Here is a 22,943-nt window from a genome sequence, read left to right on the forward strand (position 1 = left end):
CATAATAATTCTGTGACCTTGGGCTAGTCACCTCTCAATGCCCCCAGGTGCCTTTCTAAAAACTAACTCTAAGTTATGGGGAGTTTCCACATCAGTATTTCCATAGATCAATAAAATCGCAGGTTCTGACCAAAAATATAATTAACTGGGGGGCCATCTCCAGATGTTCTGATAAAAATCCAATCAACCAATCAAACTTATTTCTTAAAAAAAAGAAGTTAGCCTCATACTTTGCCATCTTCCATTAGGAACTAGCAATGGAAAGAATTCATCTTTATTGGGCCAAATATGAAGAATTCCCCATTTTATCAACCTTAAAAGGGACGAAGGACCTTTTAAATATCTGGAGCCTCTATTTGGTTCAACTGATTTTCCAAGAACCAATCATCTGTAAATTCTCCCAATGTGGAATTCTGCGACAGATACTCTGATTTGGCTCCATTACATCATAGTCTCATTAGGCATTGTTTCACTGATTCAGTGATTTGCTCTTTACATTTTTCTTACAAACACAAGGTTCCTTAGTAGTGAAAGCTTGCCCAACTTCTGCCTCACCCATGGAGTAAGTCACTCCCCAGAGATGTAACGGGAGATGGGAGAAAAAATTGGTAATAGAATTCTACCTTGCTCTAATTCCCTCCCACCCACCTCTATCTTCACTTCTGTTTTTATCCTCCTTCCTTATAACTCTAATTTCAGTAAGATTTAAATTCCTCTCCAGATAAACTTCTGGGTCAGGGAGCATGTTTTCAGTTTGTAGGCTACTAATTTCTATCTCCAGCAGCAATATTCTTTTCACTTATATGATTAACAAACCCATTAGCCTTTCTTCTGGTCTCAGTGCCTGATCTTTCAGGATTAAAAACTCATTCTTATCTACTTCAAATTACATAAGACGCAAGGACAATTAATTTTTACTTTGCTGAATTAGCAATTCAACTTTTTTCCGATGAAGTTAATAGGAACCAGGGAATTTTGGGGAGAGGGTATTAAGTAACTCAAAATGCAGGATCCTAATCCCACAAGGTCAGTGGGGATTTTCTTTTTATGCCATCCCTGCAAACAAAGACTCCTTATATATCAAACCAATTTTTTCCATTTGGAACCAAAACCATACCATCTAGCCATCCTCTCACCCATGAACCCCTTTTTTTTAAAAAGACAATTTCTCCATTTTAAAAATGGCTCTGAGGCCACTGAAAAAAATCTTAAAAACCAAAGCAACCAAAGCACTGCCAATTTATGCCAAACATTGTAGGCAAATCTAAATTAAGCTAACCTAATCACTCAGGTTCAAGTTTTAAAATGCAATAAGATACTGCGTGGATCATAAAATATAATTGAAATTTTACTTAGTAACAAATGGAAATAAATTTAAAGGATACAAGCTTAAAACAAACTATTCTTCAGTTCTTTATACTGACTTATCATAGCAGACTGTGTATATGTGTATGTATATATACACATGTGTGTATGTATGTGTGTATACATATATGTATATGCATATAAATGTATGTGTGTATATACATACATGTGTGTGTATATATACATATATATATATATATATATATATACATGTATGTATAAGATGAGGAAGTACTCAGTTGAAACATCCAGTAAGCATTCTCATTAGGGTAGGCTTCTTAAATCTCAAAAGTCCACAAGGCCAAAATGGCACCTTCAACCCTTAAAGAAACAACTCAGTTACATGTTGCCAAAGCAATGGCTTGATGAGGAGAAAAGAGAAGGGAAGTGAGGGAGCAAGGATGAAAAGGATAAAAGGGGGAAATGCCTCTGGAGAAAGCCTGGTGGGGATGCAAATGCAAGCCTGCTTTAGTCATGTGGCCACTTGTTTCTCTCCAGGAACAGCCCAGTAAAAGTGTCCCTCTCACTATCCACATAAAACCTGTACCTTTCCTGACACAAGTGGCATCCTCCAGTTCGGGAGTTTGGCAGCTCCTGGGTTGGGGAGCTAATTGCTCAGCAGGAAATGACCTCTGAAACAACCAAAGACCTTCAAATATGGGAAGGAAGGTATTATGTCTCCTTCACTCCAGGCGAAATATCTCTATTTCCATGCATAAACTGATATAAAGAAGTATGGTGTTATAGTGGAAAGACAAAAACCAGATCTGTCATCAAAAGTGGACAAGTTCAAATTCTGTTTCTCACACTTGCTAGTTATGTGAACATGAGCCAGTCACATCAGTCTTTCTGAGCCTCAGCTTTCTAATGCATAAAATGTTTTATTTGCCTCATAGACTTATTGTAAGGAATCTGTGAAAGGTTGTATGAAAAGTGCTTTGTAAACTCCAAAGCCCTCTATGTGTCAGTTATTGTTATTTGTAGCTGTCAGTCATCATCCTAGAAGCCTTTCTCCTCACACTATTGCCCCTGAAAGCTAGACGCTGCTATGGATGGTGCTAGACCTGACTTCAGAAGTCAGGAAGACCCGAGTTAAAATCTGGCCTCATGTAGCTGTGTGACCCTCAGAAAGATAGGTCACTTCACCTATCTGCTTCAGTTGCCCAAACTATAAAATGGAGATGATACTGATGTCACCTACCTCTTAGAGTTAGTGTCATGATCAAATGAGATAGCATTTGTAAAATTTCTAGAACTTGGGAAGCACTTGATATGTACTTTCTTTTCTGAAATGTAATGCTTAGAACTCAGCATAAAATCCTAAATGTGGTCTGAGTAAGGCATTATTACTATCACTTTAATACAACTCATCCCCACTTTTGAAGTAGCATCTTCTTGAGAAAAAGCATTATAAAGTTGAACTTCTGAAAAAAAATGCCTATCACCATTTTCCCTCTCAAGTTTCGTAGGGAAAACTAAGCAGTTACTTATTTTCTCCACCAGATGTCAGTCATGAATCAATAAGGTGTAATGTTCACAAAGGGTGCATTTGGCAATTCAGGAAATGAGAATAAATTTATCTTTCATAAGATAGGATTCTAGGAGAGATGACCTAAAAGGTCAACTAGTGGAACCTTCTTCTTTTTCACATGTGGAAACTGAGGCCCTAAAGTCACACAGATTAAGTGGCAGAATCTGAATTCCTACTCTAAGTTCAGTGCTCAGATGCCACGATACCATAGCAACTGCTCTTTAAAGTTTAACAAATCATTTTTATATAGTTTATTTCAAAACAACCTAGTATTATAGACAGCATAAATGTTATAAACTCCATTTGATAAAAAAGGAACTTCAGGGCCAGAAAGATTGAATGATTTACCCAAGATCACATCAATATTAAGTGAGAAAACTCAGAAACTGTCATTCTTAGTCTAAGCTTTTTTTTAACTCTATTTCCCTTATTGGGTGTGGTCAGAGACCAGTAAAAACTGTCAGATGAATGGGTTAAAGGTTAAACAAGTGAATATAGGATGTTTTTAAGCATCAAATGAGCAAACTAGAAAAATTAAAAATAGCAAAAAGTAATACTTATATGGAGAATTCCAATGATGATAGACTTGATTGCATCTGTGACCTCAGTGACATGAGTATTCTCTCTGTCACTGTAGATTTTGCAGATCACACTTTCTCATCCTGCTTTATTCTTGTCCACATTCCCCAAAGATTCTCCACAAACAATGTACTTAACATGTTAGAGGCCTTCGAGTTCAAGGTTTTTTGCTTTTTATTTTCACATGTGGGTTCTTTCACCCTTTCCCCTCCCTCATTAAGAAAGGCAAGGAAAAAACAAAATCCTGGTTACCAACATGTATATAGGTGAGCAAAATGAGTTAGTATAATGGCTATATCCAATAAAAAGAAGTCTTGATCTTCACTCTGAATCCAGCACCTTTCTTTCAGGAGATAGATAGCATATTTCATCACGAATCCTCTTTTGGAGCCGTGGACTTTTCCAATAGTCTGGCAAAAACTGCATACCCTTTCTCAGAATAATGTTTTTGAGTGCATAAAATAAAATGAATATGATAACTAAATGTTAGTTAAAATAAAGATGTATTTTTTTCCCATCCAAATTGATGGACTCCAGTTTATCTAAACTCCTTTTCTAGATCTTTTTTACATTCCTGAGTACTTGGACAGCCAATTCCCTCAACCTCACTGTGTGACTATGACTGCACCACCTCTTTCTCTGATCATTCATTTCCTCAATGTTGTCCTTTGACCACTTCTTGAGCATCAGTCATTATTGAAAATGTGTGTCAGCCTGCTTTAATTCACCTTACATAGCAACTGTCTCATGAACCACTAGCAACTCTGATTCTTTATGGACCACTATGTTCCAAGATTTTCCATCATACAGAATTATGGAGAGAAAATCTGTTATAAAGAGATTAGTTTTTAGTGCCAAGGAGCAGCCTGAATCTTCACAATTCTTGCTACGGGTACCAAAGGGAAACAGAAGTCTACGGTGGCAGACTAATTGAGATGGGTCAGAAAGCAAAGACTCAAGTTTGTCCTCTTTAGTATAAGTTCAATTCCTAATATCTTTCTCTATGACTATACCTGTATACAAAAGAAAAAAATGAGATAACACTAATAGTTAACATCTGTATACTTTTTAAGATTTTCAACGTATCCTATTGATCCTCATAACAACACCGTAAGGTAGGTAATGTGTAGGATGATTTGCTTGAAGTGAGTATATGATAAGTTTAACCATTTGAATGGTTAATTTTTTTAATTTTTAATTGTTTTGGGTAAAAAGGCATGATATCCTAGATCTCATTCACTTATTTAACTGATCTCAATTTATGACACTGAGTTTTGACACAGGGATTTTCCTGATCAACTGTCAAAACTAACATAGAATCTTTAATCTCAAACATTCCAATAGCTATAAAAGGGCCAGGTCTTTGCTAGACTGTAAGGTCCTTGAAGGAGCAGGTATTGTTTTATTTCTGTCTTTTTGTCTCCAGCTCTTAGCACAATACTAAAAAACTCATGAAAACTCAACTCTTGCTGATTGATTTTTGTGAATTTTAGCCACTGATACTTGTACGCTAGAAATCTATTTCATAAAGCTTACATTTAGGCTTACCCTTTTCCATTTCAAACTTGAGGACTTACTCCTGAATACTAGCTTTGTAATGATAGTCAAATTTGACTTTTGAATGCCTTGATGAATCATTTCTTAGACTTCATATGGATAGGCATTCATTCCACAAGATTTATTGTCTGCTATGTGCCAGGATTAGAAAGGCCTCAATGACCTTTATCACCTTTCTAATTTATCACTTTTCTAAACAGCCCATTCCTCTTTTGGATAGCTCAAATTGTTAGGAAGTTTTTCCTGAGGTTGAGCCAAAATTTTTCCCTATGTAATTTCTATACACTGCTTCTTGCTTTGTCTTCTAAGACAAAAAAAAAAAAAATCTAGTCCTTCCTCCACATGAGACAAACTTCATGTCCCACCCTCTAAACTCTGCTTTGAGTCTTCTCCAGGCTAAATATGCCCAGTTCCTTCCATTGGTTCTCAAAATAAATAGATTTAGAGTAATTTACTATTCTGATTGCTCTACTATGGACAATCTCCAGTTTATGTCCTTCTTGAACTGTGGTACCCAGAACTGTATCAAACAATACAGATGAGGTCTGACAAGGGCACAGTGTAGAGGAAGTATTACTTCCTATTCCTGGAAGCTATGCCCAGCATCTTAATGCAGCCCAAAATCTTATCAGAGTATTTGGGGGCCACATCACACTGCTGATCCACATTGAGGTTTCAGGCCACTAAAATTTCCAGATCTTTTTCAGAATAATTAATATTTTACCATGCATTTTATATTTGTAAGGTTGAGGAAAGTATCACAGTGCAAAATCTCATATTTATCCCTTTTGAATTTTATCTTGTTAGCTTAGCTCAATGCTCTACCAATGATTCTCAACTTGAGGTTCAAGAGTTTGTTATTACAAATATTTTGATAACTATTTCAAAAGAATTATTTTTCTTGGTAATCTTACATATTTTATTTTACGCATTCAAAAAGATTATTGAGAAGGGCTTTGCCAGACTGCCAAAACGGTCCATGACACGCAGACAGACACACACATACACACAAATATTGAAACTTTCTGCTACATTGACACGGAACCATTCATAGCTAGTCTAGTTATTAAAACATCTGTCCCATGCTGAGTCCACCTGATTTTATCATTGTCTTGATTCATATCTCTATATCTTCTTAACAAAACTAGTACCAAATATTTTATCAAGAGCTCTACTAAAACCTAGGTCACATATCCACAGCATTACCCTCATCTACCAGTTTAGTAATTTTGCCAGAAAAGGAAATGAGACGAGTTAATTTTTGATGAAGTCATGGACCCTTTCTAGATGTTCACCAGTGGGACTGAAGTCCAACTCTCTGGCTATCATTTTCAGACTGTTCTTTTTCCTTTCTCGCAAACTGAAACAAAAAAATGCATTTCTCCAACTATGGAGTACTTCTATTTTCCATGCTCTTTCAAATATCACTTAAGGTGGCTTTGTAATCACATAATAATAGCGGTTAACATTTACACAGCACTTTAAGTTTTACAAAGCACTTTGCATATGTTTTCTCATTTGATCCATGCAACTCTGTAAAAGAGGTGCTAGAATTATAATTATTCGAGTTTTACAGGTGAGAAAACTGAATCTGAGAGAAGTTACAACTCTCAGAGTCCTGGAACCAGATTGTGAAGAGCTTTGAAAGCCAGCGAAAATTATATTTTATACTAGAAGCATGGGGAAGTCTCTGGAACTTTGTGCACAAGAGAATAATTTGGTAAGACTTGTGCTTTAGCAATATCAACTTGTCATTTGTGGGGGGGGGGGGTATATTAGAGAGGAGAGAGATTGTGAAAAGGGACAGCAATAAACCAAGTAAGATGTATTGGAGGCCAGAACTGGGATATTGGTCTTGTGAATTGACAGAAAGACACTAGAAATGTTGAAAAATCTTTGGATAGGAGGTTGCTATAGTAGGAGCAGTTGAGGTTGATTTCAAGTTTATGAACTTGGTTGAACAGAAGAATGGTAGGTGCCCTCAGGCCTCTCAGGAACGGAAGTTAGAAGGAAAAGTAGGCAGAGGAATAGGGGTATGTGACAAAAAAAAAAAAAGTTCTATTTTCCTTGTGTTGAATTTGAGATGCCCATAGGTAAGCAATTGGAAATGTCCAATAGGCTTTTGGCAGTGATGGGACTGGAAGCCAGGAGAAAACTAGAGCTGAGTATCTGTAGATCTGCAAGTCATCCACTTAGAGATACCCGTTGAATCCCTGGAATTGATAAGGTCACAGAAAGAATGTAGAGAGAGGGAAAGGACTAAAGAACAGAGTGCTGGGGTAGTCTCACACCAAGGGGTTGAGACACGACTGATGCCGCAGCCGGAGACTAATGAGAGGCCATACAGAGAAGAGGGTCGGGAAAACCCAAAGAGAAAAGGGTATGGGGACAAAGGAGGGAGGTGGCCAACATCAAATGTTGCCTAGAGATCTAAGCGTGAAGACTAATCATTGGTAACGTTGAAGGGGTTTTAGTGGAGGGATGCGATAGGAAGTCAGACTGCAAGGGGCTGAAAAGTGAGAAGACCCTGTAGACAGCTCTTTCTGGGAGGGTGAAGGTTTTTGTTTCTGTTGGGAGGGGGAGCAAGGTTTCTGTGTATTTGTAGGCAGCTGGGAATGAGAGAGTAAACAGAGGCAGCTAGAAAATCAGAGAGGAAGGAATGGCTGGGTGGTGTAGACGAGGAGGTCAGGCGGTGAGCTTGATCCAAGCAATGAGCAGGATGCTAAGGGAGTTTTAGATCTACTATGGAGAGAGGCTCCCACCCCAGTCAATGGTCCGTTTTCTCCTTCTGATGGGGCAGGGAGTGGTGTGAGCGGCTTGCGTGCCCTAAACAAACCGCTGCTTTGCGCGTGGGAAGCTCACAGAGCAGTGTTTAACTGCGTGGCTTTTCTTTGGGCCCATTTTATAGGGCATGTCTGGTACCGCCTGTGGGGTCATGCCCTCGTGGGCATCCCTCAGCTATTTCGGATGGACACAAGAATCCCAAGAAAAGTCCACGAACAGGTAAATACTCAAACCCCAGCCTGTGGTTCTTGCCGGCCCTGCCCCCTCCCGCCCCCCATTCCCGTGGAGTGGTCCGCTAAGGGCTCGCGGGCTCGCCCCGCTTCGAGGAGGGGGCGGGGGGCCTCGGGCCGACCGGCGACAGGCGGGGGCTCCGCGGTTGGGCAGCGGCCGCGTCACGGCCTCGCCTCCGGGCCGGGGCCGGAGCGCAGGGGGGGGCCGAGCGCAGCTTCTCCCGGGACGGCTCGGAGCTCGTCCAGCCATGGAAGGAGCCCGAGGCATCGACAACCCGGCTTTCGTCCCATCCAGCCCCGGCCTCCAGCACCGTAAGCCGGAGCCTGCGGCGGAGGGGGAGCTGTCCAGGCCGGCCTCCGCACCCAGCGCCCCCGAGGAACAGGGGCCATCGGCCCAGCTGGGACCCCAGCAGCAGCCGCAGGCGCAGCCCCCGGAGCTGGAGGAGGGCCTGTGCGGCTGGGGAAACTTCACTCCGGGCTGCCTGCAGCGCTGGAACAACCCCAAGGGCTTCCTGTTCCACTACTGTCTGCTGGCCCTCACCCAAGGTAACTCTTCCCCCGGGAATGGGAGACGTGTATATCTCTTTAGTGTCTATAATCTATCAGGTTTCTGTCTTGTCTATCCACGTATCTCTGTCCTCAAGGAGCTTACAGTCAGAAAAGACAATACATAAAAGGAAGTTGAAAAGTATGTGTGTATGAAAAGGGTAAGGTGTGTATGTCAGAGAAGTCCCCCAAGTATTCCAGCCAGATGAGAAAGGAAAAGTTCTGTCCTGAGCCCCCTCCTTAATTGGGATTCATGGCTTCACCATCCAATCTGAAGGACCAAGGGTGTGATAAAGGGTGGATCTAGTTAGTCAGGAAAGGATGAAGGCAAGAGGAGTCCAGTCCACAAGAGGTCAGTATTAACAGGAAGTCAACTGAAAAAAAATTGTGTCTATAAGTCCCTGACACTTATCCCTGGAGACGAAAGTCCTGATAGAGTTATTATCTATCTTAAATTTCATTTCCTTTAATTTTTTTCTATTTCTCTAAGCATGAGAATATAGCTTTTCAGCAAGCATTTTCATGCCTGTTGTGTATGTATCTGTACAAGAAGGGGGGTGAGGGTGAGTGGCTTTTGGTGTCTCTATGGAGTTTACTTTCCATTTGGAAAGGCAACAATTCATTTATCCAAACTACTGGCAACTGTATTACAATTTCACTCTGTAAGGTGCTGTGTTAGGATACAAAACTGGCTTAGTCATGGTTCTGCCCTAAGGGAGCCTGCAGTCTAGTGAGGTTATCTGATAAGTGTAGCTATAAACCAAAAGAGAATGTGATAAAGTTTGCAATGGAAGTGTTACAGAAGATTTAAAGAGAAAAATGAGCTCACTTGTGGCAAGAAAACTTAGTAGAGGAAATCTCAATCAAGCTAGAGGATGGAAAAGATTTGAGTAGGAGAGATCTTGTTATAGGCTGGGGAAGGCTCAAATATAAGAAAGTGCATAAGTGTTTAAGGAATGAGTAAGGAATGAGGGCTAGAGTTTACTGTTTTTGTAGGGGAGTGATTTATAGGTTTAATAGGATTGAGTACTAGGAAATCAGGTTGACTGAAGACTGGAGATCCACTTGTTAATTCATTCTGGGTTGACAGATACTGCTATGAAGAACCTAGGAATCATGGCTGGGGTCCTAAAGACTTGGGCAAAAAACTATACCATAGGAGAGCAGGTATTTCATCACTGCTAACATTTAAGGGTATGACTTTAAGAAGAAAAAGAGTGATTTAAGAAATGTATAGCCACAGCAGTATTATCTGTAAACAAAATTTGGATTTCTGGACCAAGGGTTAAAATTTAGGTCTGATGAACAGGAATGTAACACACTTAATGAGGGCTTATAAAAACAATAGCCATATTTAGGTATTTTAATATGGACACACGATAGCTGTGTTTACTTATTTGAAGGGCTGGAATGTGAAAGAGGGACTGAATTTGTTCTTTTTGGTCCTAGCAACAGGGGGTAGGAGTTACAAAGGGACACATTTATACTTTGTCTCAGGTAAAACTTCACAAATTTACCTGTCTCGTCCCAACCTCTCTACTAAACCCCAGTCTCAAATCTTCAAGTGCCTTTTGGACATCTCAGCTGGATGTTCTCAACTAGAGCAAATCTCTTGGCTTGTGGAAGCCAGAGCCAAACAGATGGAGCAGGCAAAAACAATTGCGCAGAGACTAAGACAGAAGTTTATTTCCTACATTGAGGAAATAGCATGCAAGCAAGGAGGGAAACTCGACACATGGGCTGGGGCTAAACCTTGATTTATATGTTTGTGGCTACACAGAGTCAAACACTGTGGTGTAGCAACAGTGGTGAGGTACAACAGCAGCAGTGAGGCGAGGTTGTCTAGTGACTATCTGGGCCTGTTGTTGCTTGGCTGAGCTCGGGGACTTGTACTTTAGATGCAGCAGTGTTCATCCAGATGGTGAGCGCATAAAATTATTGTTATGTCAAATTCAGAGTACAGCTTGCTTCCTGGGCCTTAGCTCTGGAAAACAGGATGTCTCCTAATACTATCATGACAGTGTCTAATGGATACCTTAAACCCAACCTCTCCAAAATAGAATTCATTATCTTTTCCCTTAAACCAGAGGTGGCAAACCTGCAGCCTCAAAGTCACATGTGGCCCTCTAGGTATTTAAGTGCGGCGCTTTCACTGAATCCACACTTCATAGAACAAATCCCCATAATAAAAGGATTTGTTCTATAAAACTTGGACTCAGACAAAATATTGCACCCAAGGACCTATAAGGCCATGTATGGCCTCCCTCCTCCCCTCCCTTTCCTGTTACTGTAAAGAGCAACTCCATCTTCCCAGTCCTCAGACTAGCAACATAGGAATTGTCCTGGGCACCCCACTATCTCTCATCCCTCATATCCAACCTTGCCAAGGCCTGTTATTTTCACCTTTGCAACATCTCTCAAGTCAGAGGCAGCTGGATGGCACAGTTAATAGAATGCCAGACCTGGAGTCAGGAAACTCTTCCTGAGTTCAAATCTGACCTCAGACACTTACTAGCTGTGTGACCCTGGGCAAGTCATTTAACCCTGTTTGCCTCAGTTTCCTCATCTGTAAAATGAACTGAAGAAGGAATGGAAAACCACTCCAGTATCTTTGCCAAGAAAACCCCAAATGCCAAATGGAGTTATGAAGAGTTGGGCAGGACTGAAAAACAATTAAACAACAAACCCTGAAAATCTTGAAACAGATCAGTGCTAAAAAAATTTAAATATGAAGCTCATAAATTAACATTACTCATGTTGTATTTTTATTTATTTTGTTAAACATTTTACAGTTACATTTTAATCTGGTTCACACCACACTCCGGAGTTTTATGGGCCTAAAATTTTACATCTGTGGGCTAGATGACCACTTGTCAGGTATATAATGTTATACTAGGGATTTCTTTCATGTGTGGGTCAGACTAGATGGTTGCTGAGGACCTTTCTAACTCTCAGAATAACACTTCTCCATGTTCTTTTTGTAATATAAATTTTCTTATTCTCTAGAGAAAATTGTATTCCATGTTTCATGACTACATAGGAACACCAGTGAATGTTGTTTTTTTAAAATATAAGCCTTTAACTTTATAGGAAACTTGGAGACAGTAAAGAAGTTTTGCAATTTTTCCCAAGGCAATCCAATCCATCTTTCTGTTCCTTTTAAAGTCAAATCTTACTCATTATCCAGATGTATTATCTGTCCTAGATATGCATACTGATGGAGAAACTTTATGTGATTGTCTACCCACATACTAATTCATTGATATTCTTCATTTACTTTGGGGTTTTTTTAGTATATATGGTTATGGAAAACCACATGAATGATTACAGATTTCTAGGAGGCTTTGAAATGTTCAGTTCTTAATGCACTCGGCAGCATGCAATTCACAAATAGAAGCCAGCATTTAGAGCACCTTACAATCCACAGGAAATTCCTCTTTGGTCTAGACTTTATGCTGAATCTCCTTTACTACAGCAATGAAAAGTTTTGGTGACCATACATCTTTTTTCCTATTTTATGGCTTCCTGGGTGGTTGTCATCAAAAAGTTTTTAACAAATGATTTTTTTCCTTTTATCTGACAAGGAATCTTGAATGATTTTGATGCACAGATTCATCTGGCCTGTGAGGCTGTGTTTAGTTTTACAGAATCAAATGTGGTTTTTTTTTGGAGGGGAGGGGAAGAAGTAATCAATAAGCAATAAGCACAGTATGAGATTATGTTCTTTACATTTTAATTGTCAGATGGTAAAGATGTGATCCCATTATTAAATATCTATTGTGAAAGTCTGTTGCTAATGGAGGCAGAGCCAAAATGGTAGAGAAAAGACAGGGACTCCCCTGAGTTCTTCCAAATTCCCTTCTAAACAACTGTAAATCTGCTTCAAAATGAATTCTAGAGCAGAAGAATGCACAAAAGGACAAGCTGAAACAATTTTCTAACCCAAGACAACTTATAAGGTATATAGGAAAGGTCTGTTGCACCCAGGTGAAGGTAGAGTGCAGTCCAGCTCAGGCTACATCAGCACAGGCTGGCCCCAGCAAACCAGCAGCAGGCCTTGGGGGGTGACCAGATCAGCAGGAGCAGAAATTACATCTGGAGCTTTCAGCCCACAGATGATAAAAGGGTTCAGAAGATTGTAATGGTCCCTTTGCTGGCACTGGGTGCAGAACTTCATTGCATTTCTCATATTCAGATCCAGCTTACATTCCCAGGGTGAGAAGCAGCATTAGCATACCACAGCTTGCAGCCACAAGGGAGTTAAGGATACTGGTCAGAGTTCCAAGGTAGAAAAGTATGCTTGTATTTACTCACAAAGCAGAGCACAGTCTAGGAGAATAGTAAATATACTTTGATAGATCATACCACCTTGAAAGAACTAAAAATTTACAGCCCCCCCCCCCCCACCCTACCCCAAGCTACCTCTAAAAACAGATGCACAAAAAACCTAAACCTCCACCCTGGAGCAGAGTACAACTTTAGCATAAAGTTAAAAGTCAAGAAATAAATTGGAAAAATAAGCAAACAACAATAAAAAAGAACCTGACCATAGAAAGTTATTATGACAGGGAAGATCAAAACACAAATGGAGAAGGCAACAAAGTCAAAACTGCTACATCCAAAGCCTCAAAGAAAAATGTGAATTCATCTCAGACCCAAAAAGATTTCCTGGTAGAGCTCAAAAAGGACTTCAGAAATGAAATAAGAGAAGTGGAGGAAAAACTGGAAAAAGAAATGACAGTGATACAGGAAAATCATGAAACAAGAGTCAACAGCTTGGGAAAGGAGACACAAAAAAGTACTCAAGAAAATAGCACCTTAAAAATCGGAATAGACTAAATGGTAAAAGAGGCACAAAAAATCCAATGAAGAGAAGAGCTCCTTAAAAAGTAGACTTGATCAATTGGAAAAAATAGGTATAAAAGTTTTTAATTCTTTAAAAATTAGAATTAGACAAGTGGAAGATAATGACTTCATAAGACATCAAGAAATAATAAGACAAAATCAAAACAATGAAAAATAAAAGAAAATGTAAACTATCTCATTGGAAAGACAACTGACAAGGAAAATAGATCTAGAGAGATAATTTAAGAATTAGTAGACTACCTGAAAGCCATGATCAAAAAAAGAGAGCCTAGACATCATCTTTCGAGAAATCATCAAGGAAACTGAGCTGATAGTCTAGAACCGGAAGATAAAATGGAAATTGAAAGAATCCATCAATCACCTCCTGAAAGAGATCACCTAATTCAGCAAAACTCAGTAAAATCTTTCAGGAGGAAAATGGATATTTAATTAAAGAAAGAACTTTCAAGCATTCCTAATGAAAAGACTAGAGCTTAACAGGAAATCTGACTTATAAATAAAAGACTCAAGAGAAGCATGAAAGAGTAAACAGGAAAGAGAAATTGCAAGAGCTTCAAAAAAATTAAACTGTTTGCATTCCTACATGAGAAAATGATACTTGTAACTCCTCAATCCATTGTTACAGCAGTTAGAAGGAGTATGCATACAGGTATGAGTTGAATATGATGAAATAATATCTAAAAAATAGATGAGAAAAAGAAATGCCCTTGGAATGGGGTAAGTTGTTTCTCATAAAAGACACAAAAGAACTTTTCCAGTAGAGAGGAAGATGGACGGGGGGCAGAATGGAGTAGGAGACAGCCCTTGAGACTCAAAGAGGGAATAAGTCTTTGGGGTTATTTATTATTATTACATCTATTTGGGTTACCCAAACTCATTTGGGTAAAGAAGTCTCTTACCCTACAGGAAAGTGGGAGGGAAAGAGATAAGAGAAAGGGGACTCAGGGGGTGGGGGGGAACTGATAGAATGGAGGATGAATTGGGAGAGGCAGTAGTCAGAAGCAAAACACTTTTGGGGATAGATAGGGCAAAAGACGAAAGAGAGTAGGATAAATGAGAGGAAAAGAATGGAGGGAAATACATAGTAATCATACATGTGAAAAAAATTTTACAACCAGTTTCTCTGATAAAGGCCTGATTTCTCAAATATATAGAGAACTAAGTCAAATGTGTAAGAATACAACTGAGAAATTGTCAAAGAATATGAACAGTTTTCAGACAAAGTAATCAAACCTATCTATAGTCATATAAAAATTTTCTAAACCACTATTGAGTAGAGAAATGCAAATTAAAATTGAAACAACTCTGTGATTCCACCTCACACTTATCAGATTGGCTAACTTGACAGATATTGGAAGGGATGTGGAAAATTGGGACATTAATGCACTCTTGGCGGAGTTATGAACTGATCCAACCATTCTAGAGAGTAATTTGGAACTATACCTAACAGGCTATAAAACTGTGCATACTCAGCTATACCACTAGTAGATCTGTATCCCAAAGAGATTAAAGAAGAAGGAAAAGGACTTTTGCACAAAAATATTTATAGCAACTCTTTTGAGTTGGCAGCAGATGAGAAATTGAGAGGATTCCCATCAGTTAGGGAATGGCTTAACAAGTCATAGTCTAATACTGTGATGGAATACTATTGTGCTATAAGAAATGATGAGCAGACTGCTCTCAGAAAAACCTGGAAAGATATAAACTGATACAAAGTGAAATTAGCAGAACCAGAAATTGTATACAGTAACAATAATAGTATATGATGATTAACTGTGAATGGCTTAGCTATTCTCAATAATACGATGATTCCAAAGGACTTAGGAAAAAATGCTGTCCACCTCCAGAGAAAGAACTGATGGAGTATGACTCCAGATCAAAGCATGCTTTTTAAAAACTCTTTACTTTTCTTGTTTTGTTTCATTTTGGTCTGTATTTTCTTTTACAATATAACAAGTATGGAAATTCAGTTTTCAAGACTGCACATATATAATCTATATAAAATTGCTTGTCTTCTCAGTGCAAGGGTAGGCAAAGGGGAAAGAGAGAATTTGGAACTGAAAATTTTTTTAATTTTATTTTTCATTTTTAACACAGTTTATAACAGATAAAACAATTCAAACTTTTGGTCAGATGATACTTCTTTTTAAAGCATTTACAATATGGACCACAAAAGAACTTTTTTTAAAACATTAACTGACTGAGACACAAATAATATTTATGTTGCTAACTTCACAAGTTCTTGACCTAATTGTCTTGACAGTATTACTAAGAATTACAGGACCTTAACTTATTGTTGTTGGTCTAAAGTCCTATGCCTAATAGCTTAATTTTAGACTTAACCTCGGATGTTCCCCTACCAATAATCTATAGTTTAATAGATCTGATATTAAGCTTACCAATATAGGAAATTGCCACCAAGAGTAGGGACATTGCAGTGATACAATATCTCCCCAACTTCATGTCAATTCCAGGCAGGATTAGATTATCCACTTGCATTCAGTCAAGCTTAAAGCCTGCCAGGTGTCAGTGGGGAAATTGAATCAGGAGAATCCTATCTCAGCCCAGGCTGAACAGCCTCTCTCCCACCCTTCCCATGAGATCACCTTTTGCAGTTCATATCAGCATCTCACAGGCTTACTGGCATCATGGATTGGAGGCCCAGACTACCTTTCTTGCTATCCATACCTGGAGTTAGACTCAGAAGAACAGTCAGTTAATAGTCCCATAGCATCTAAAAATGGCACGTTCCAATAACCACGTTTCAAATATGATTATAATTTCACTTTGGCTAATGAACACCTTTTGAAGCAAGTCTTAAGAGGCTTACATGGCTTTCTATACATGTTCTAGTTCCTGATTAAATAACAATCATAAAATCAAATTTACCTTTAAAACCTTAACTTTTCCATCAGTGCCAAATTTTACCCAAGGTTACCTTCCTCTAGGAAATTTAGACTAAAATTCTTTTCCCCAAACTAAAGATATCATTGATTTATTCTCAGTAATTAATTCAGTCAGTTGTTTTAATACTAATTGCTTTTACTTCACCTTGTAACATGTCCAATTTTTCTCCACATCACTCCTCTCCCCCACTTCCTAATGCCTTGCATTTTGATTACTCCTTCCCTCGGTGTACCCTCCCTTCTATCACACTCTGCCCTTCTCTTATCCCCATCTTCTCTCTTTTCTTATAGGGCAAGATAAATTTCCCATTTCCTATATTTTTTATTTCCTGATTATATGCAATAAAAATTCTCAACATTCATTGCTAATACTTTGAATTCCAACTTCTCTCTCTCCGCCCCTCCCTCCCCAACCCCACTGAGATGGTAAACAATTCAATATAGACTAAATATGTGTTGTTTTGCAAAAGACCTCCATAATAATCATGTTGTGTAATACTAATTATATTGCCCTCTGTCCTACTCTATCCCCCTTTATTTTTTCCCCCACAGATGACCTTGTCCCTTCTCAAAAGTGTTTATTTCTAGTGACTCCCTTCTCCCATTTGCCCTTCCTTCTAACACTTCCCTCACCTCACTTGTCTCCTCCTCTCCTATTTTCCTGTGGTGTGATATAAATTTTCATATCAAATTTAGTATGTTATTCCCTCCTTCAGCCACATGTGGAGAGCTTCATTTTTCCCTTCTCCCCTTCTCCCTTTTCTCCGCCATTGAACAAGATTTTTCTTATCTCTTTTATGAGTTATAGCCTGCTTCATCCATTTCTCCCTTTCTCTTCTCCCATGCTTTCCTCTTTCACCCCTTAATTTTTATTTCATTTTATTTTTTTATGTGTGTGGATATCATCTCTTCTGATTCAACACACCCTGTACTCTCTATCTATATGTGTGTATGTGTGTGTATGTACAATCTCTCCATCTACCCAAATACTGAGAAAAGATTCAAGAGTTATAAATATTTTCTTTCCATGTAGTAATGTAAACAGTTCAGCTTTAGAGAGTCTTTTATGATTTTTCTTTCCTGTTTACCTTTTCTCTTGATTCTTATCTTGGGAAGCCAAATTTTCTATACATATCTGGGGTTTTCCTCAATATGAATGATTGAAAGTCCTCTATATTTTTGAATGACCATTTATTCCCTTAAAGTATTGTACTCAGATTTGGTAGGTAGGTGATTCTTGGCTTCAATCCCAGTTCCTTTGACCTCTGAAATATCCCATTCCAAGCCTTCTATCCCTTAATGTTGAAGCTACCAGATCCTCTGTTATCCTGATTGTATTTCCACAGTACTCAAATTGTTTCTTTCTAGCTGCTTGCAGTATTTTCTCCTTGATCTGGGAACTCTGAAATTTGGCCACAAGATTCCTAGGAATTTCTCCATTCGGTTCCCTTTCAGGAGGTGATTGGTGGATTCTTTCAATATTTATTTTGCCCTCTGGTTCTAGAATATAAGGGCAATTTTCCTTGATAATTTCATGGAAGATAATGTCTAGACTCTTTTTTTGATCATAGTTTTCAGGTAGTCCCATAATTTTTAAATTGTTTCTCCTGGATCTATTTTCCAGGTCAGTTGTTTTTCCAATGAGATGTTTCACATTATCTTCTATTTTTTCAAATTTTTGGTTTTGTTTACTAACTGTTTGGTTTAACTCATAGTCATTCATTTCCCCGAACTCAATTCTCTCTTTCAATGAATTATTTTGTTCAGTGAGCTTTTGAACCTTCTCCTCCATTTGGCTAATTCTGCTTTTTAAAACCTCCTTCTTCTCACTGGCTTTTTGGACGTCTTTTTCCAATTGAGTTAGCTTCTTTTTAAAGCTGTTATTTTCCTCAGCATTTTTTTGATTCTCCTTTAGTAAGCTACTTACTTGTTTTTTAAGGTCTTCTATTGCCTGAGCTCAGTTTAAGTTCCCTTTGGAGGCCCTGAAGGCAGAGGCCTTGACTTCCTCTGACAGTATAACTTTTTCTTCCTCATCAGAAAGGATGGGGGGAGACACCTGTTCCTCAAGAAAGTAACCTTCTATGGTCTTATTTTTTTCCCCTTTTTTGGGTATTTTTCCAGCCAGTTACTTGACTTTTGAGTTTCCTCTCCACAACCACCTTGCCTCCAGTTCTGCCAAGCCAGCACTGGGGGCTGAGATTCAGATGAGCTGCTCCAAACCCTCAGGGGCTTTAGGCTGGGGCAGGGCTTCTATTCAGTGTGAGATTAAGATCAGCTACTCAGGTGGGGGCAGGGCTGCCACACAGGGCTCAGTTCCCCCAGGGGGTTTCTGATGAGACCTTCAACAATGGATGTGGGCTACTGCCTGCTTTGGGAGCCTTGTCCACTGCTGCCTCTACTGCTGCCACCTGAGGAGGCCCAGGATATGGGGATACCCTGCTCCCTGCTTGGCTAGTTGCAAAGACCCTCTTACTGACCTTTGGCACCTATGGGTTGAGGGAACTGTTCTGCCACTGGAGATTCTGTCCCTGAAGCATGCTCAGATCTGCTCTTCTCGGTGCCATGTGGCCAAGGCTGGGCTGGGATCTTCTCTGCATCTGGTACAACAGACCTTTCCCATCGATTTTTCAGGTCACTCTGGGCTAGAAATCTCCTCCACTCCATTGTTCTGTGACTTCTGCTGCTCTAGAATTTGTTGAGAGTTCTTCTTTACAGGTATTTTGTGGGCTGTGGGATAAGAGCTAGTATATGTGCATCTTCCTACTCCGCCATCTTGGCTCCGCCCCATCTGAAATTTTTTTTTTAAATGAATGTTAAAAGGGTTTTTTTGCAATGTAATTAGGAAAAAAAAATTAAAGGAAACAGAAAAAAGAAAGCCTTCTTATTCCCTGCTATACCTTAACTGAAGATATATTTGTTTCATGTACAGATGATTCTGTAAAGATTTGTATAGAGATAGTAGACCTATAGGTTTAAGTGTTTTGATATCTCCCTGTCTATCTCTTTTCACATATCAATCACTTCAGAATCAGATTTTTTTGTATTATAATTATATCCTAGACCTGTTAGAGCAGAGGTCAAAGTTTACAATGAATTAAAAGAAAGGATAAATGGCAATGTAGCATATATCCTTTTTACTTATACTCTTGAATGTCCTAGAGAAGTTAAACCAATGTAAAGCAGTCCCCTCTCCCCTCTCCACCCCTCACAGAAATAGAAAAAGTACAGAAATCATCTCAGGCAAGAAATATTTAATATTTTTGTCAATCATAAATACATGACAGCCAAAGGTAATTTCTCCAGCTTATAGTATAAGTTCATTTGTGAAACGTGGAAGAGAGAAAGTGAAGAAAGAGGAGAGAAGATAATGAGCAGTTATCACCGGATAAATATGTCCAAAAATCTGTTAAAGAGAAAATAAACCTTCGGAGATATGGCTATGAAATATAGTTGAATCAATTATCCTGTGAACATTCAATGAGAACAGCAAATGGGCATAAAATTGAACTGAGATTCCAACATTTTTTTATTCTGTTTTCAGTGTCAGTGATTGTAAAACTACCAGTTTTGGAAAATGAAGTAGGGAAGAGCTCTTTTACTCATATTGAATCTTTGATCAATTTGGATGGCCTTCTAATAATGCAGATAAGTCATGCCTGTGTCTCATGGGGGACTCTTTACTATGTCCTTCCATAAATTCGCCCCATTAAATTGTAAGTGCCTGGTTAGAGGGTAGACTTCTTTAGGGCAAGAACTATCTTTTGTCCCTTTTTGTATCCCTAGTGCTTAGCAAAGTGTCTGGTACATGGGAGGCTCTTACTGTGCTTATTGATTGAATGACAAAAGATATGTATACCCAGTGTAGTAGAAGTTTTCCTCACTTTCTTTTGACATCAAGAGGATACCAGTGGGACATTTGAACTGTCTATCTGTCATCTTGAGCCCTTTCCATGGAACTAGCCCATCTTCTCTTTTTTATGTTCATTCCTCTCATGGCTTTTCTTTTGTTCCAAGTTCCTCATAGGTCATATGTTTTGATGTGTTCACACTTACTCTCTACTTCTCCGTTCAGTGATACTTAGTTTCATATCTTCAGAGACATGTAACAACAAATTTAGAGAAGAAATTCAGTCTTTAGGTAATGAAAATTTAAAGTCACTTAGTTATCAATTAGCAGGTTATCCCTAAGAAGGAAAAGGAATAAATCACCAACAATGATGTTTATCCCATTACCCTACTCCTAAATAGATTAATAAAAAGACATCAGGACTTAATGATTCATGTGTTTGTGTACTTATAAATCTCCACAATGTTCATAAGAATGGTATATGCATGCATCCAGGGCATCCTAGAAGGTCAATATGAGAAGGAAACAGGCATGCCTTTAAACACTTAAAAACACTTAAAAATTTTTTACCTTAAGCACCAAAAAAGAGAGAACATTTATATATATATGCAACAGAACACAAGAAGATGATTGATATTTCATGTCAGTTTTAAAAACAATTTGCAATAATTTCCTTTGAAAATCACCTTTTATTTGATCTTCTGTTCTCATCAGTGTGTTCGTTTAAATGTTTGGATAGCTTTTTTCTTTAGTGTCATAATTTTTAAATTTTCCTGTCTCCCCAACTCTCTCTCCAATTAAAAAAGAGAGAGAGAAAGAAAAAACAGCTACCTTGTAACAAAGAGCGTTGTCAATGAAAATTAATCCACACACTTCCAAAATGTATGTTTCTTTCTTTACCTTGTATCCACTACCTCTCTGTCAGGATATGGGTAATATATTTTATAGCAATTTTTTTAGAGACAGTGCTTTGTTCAGGATTCTTAAGCCATTCAAAGTTATTTTTCTTTACAATGTGGTTACCTTCATATAAATCATTCTCCTGCTTCAGTTTACTTCACTCTGCATCAGTTCCTACTATTCAGGACTCTCTGCAATTGTCTTTTCATCATTTTTTATGATATAAAGATGGGCTTCTCGTAAATGTTGGAACTCATGTCAGGAAGACGAGTAGAGATCCTGCTCTATTTTAGCTGTATGACCCTGGACAAATCACTTAACCTTCCTTAACCTCAATTTCTTCAGCTATAAAATGGGGATAATAATGGGATCAGTCTAGCAGGGTTGTGATGAGGATCAAATAAAATGATATATGTAAATCATTCAGCAAATCCCAAAGTGCTAGATAAATTCTAGGTATTATTTTTATTATTTAATTTTACCAACCACTATTTATTCAACTATTTCGCTACTTGATTTTTATTGACATCTTTTGTTTCTCATATCACCCTGGCCAAGACACTTAACCCTGTTTGCCTCAGTTTCCTTATCTGTAAACTGAGCTGGAGAAGGAAATGGCAAACTACTCCAGTATCTTTGCCAAAGAAACCTCAAATGGGGTCATGAAGAATCAGACATGACTGAAAAACAGCTGAACGATATCACCCCATTTCCAAACGTATTTCTTTCTTCCCCTCATAAAAAAATTTTAAAAAAGAAAACAATTTCAACAAAACTAACCAACGTTGAAAAAGTCATTTCTCATATATAGTGACATGTTCCACATGTGTAGCTCCCCAGCTCTGCTGAGATGAAAGATTTTGTACTAAATAGCGCTGTCCTGAGTCTTTTAGGCATACTTTTATTGACATTATTGCACATAGACTCTAAAGTTTTCTTCACTTAGTATTCCATCTTATAAATCACTGTACATTCTGTAAACTCACAATTTCTTATGGCACAGTGACATTTCATTACATTTGTATATGAAAGTCCATCCATTTACAGTTTATAGGTACCAATTTTTAAACTTTCACTAAAGTAAACAGCGCTGCAGTAGATCTTTTGTCATATACAGAACCTTTTTTCTCATTACTTCTGGGAGTCATATGTCCAGTAATGGACTCACGGAATTAAAAGTGTGGAAAGCTTGAGTGACTTTTCTTACAAAATTTCAAATTGATTTTCAGAAAGTTTGGATCAATTTACCATTCCACCAACAGTGCTTTATTGTGTCTGCCTTCCCGTAACTATTTATTAAATTATTATATTTATTTATAATAATTATATGTATTATAATATATAACATATATAAAAATGTATCAAATTACTTATATTTAACGTGACTATTACCATATTTTGTCATTTTGTTTATTTCTTGAATATAGGGCAAGTCTCAATCATTTTCACTGGCATTTTTCTTAGTATTTGAAGGATTGTTAACATTTCTCATCAACACTATTCATACTCTGTCAATTTATCTATAAGGGAAGAGCTATTAGTTTATACATGCATATATATTATATACACATACACATACACATATATGTGTCAGTTCTCTAGTATCTTAGATGTCACATTTGTCAAAGATAATGTAAAGATATTTTTACTTGACACCTTTCTTATCCTTACGGCATTGATTTTGTTTTTGTAAAAACTCTTTGATTTTACATACTCAAAGTTATGCTTTATTTTTTATTAATATTGCTTTCCTATATTTGGTGAAGAACTCTCTCCCTCCCCTCTCCCAGTCTTCACAGAAGTAAAATGTAGATACTTTAAAAAACATCATG

The 22,943-nt window shown here is 38.1% G+C and overlaps 1 protein-coding gene across 8 annotated transcripts in view; it reads left to right on the forward strand.

Annotated features, from left to right (window-relative positions):
* The first annotated feature begins 6,533 nt into the window (after positions 1-6,533).
* The window catches only part of LOC140496913 (solute carrier organic anion transporter family member 4C1-like), a 121,830-nt gene continuing 105,420 nt past the window's right edge, over positions 6,534-22,943 (forward strand). For 2 of the 8 annotated variants that reach the window (XR_011964447.1, XM_072597327.1), the window contains exons 1-3: positions 6,556-6,752; positions 7,941-8,035; positions 8,342-8,592. Coding sequence is in view for 7 of the 8 variants with exons in the window: in XM_072597327.1 (XP_072453428.1) it covers positions 6,711-6,752; positions 7,941-8,035; positions 8,342-8,592 (388 nt within the window). In the remaining variant the exon portion in view is untranslated. Of the gene's footprint in view, positions 6,753-7,161; positions 7,413-7,940; positions 8,036-8,119; positions 8,593-22,943 lie in introns of those variants that run through there. The other 6 variants (XM_072597328.1, XM_072597326.1, XM_072597325.1 and 3 more) reach the window with 6 other exon arrangements.

Source organism: Notamacropus eugenii, chromosome 3 (assembly GCF_028372415.1).
Source record: "Notamacropus eugenii isolate mMacEug1 chromosome 3, mMacEug1.pri_v2, whole genome shotgun sequence".
Lineage (NCBI taxonomy): Eukaryota > Metazoa > Chordata > Mammalia > Diprotodontia > Macropodidae > Notamacropus > Notamacropus eugenii.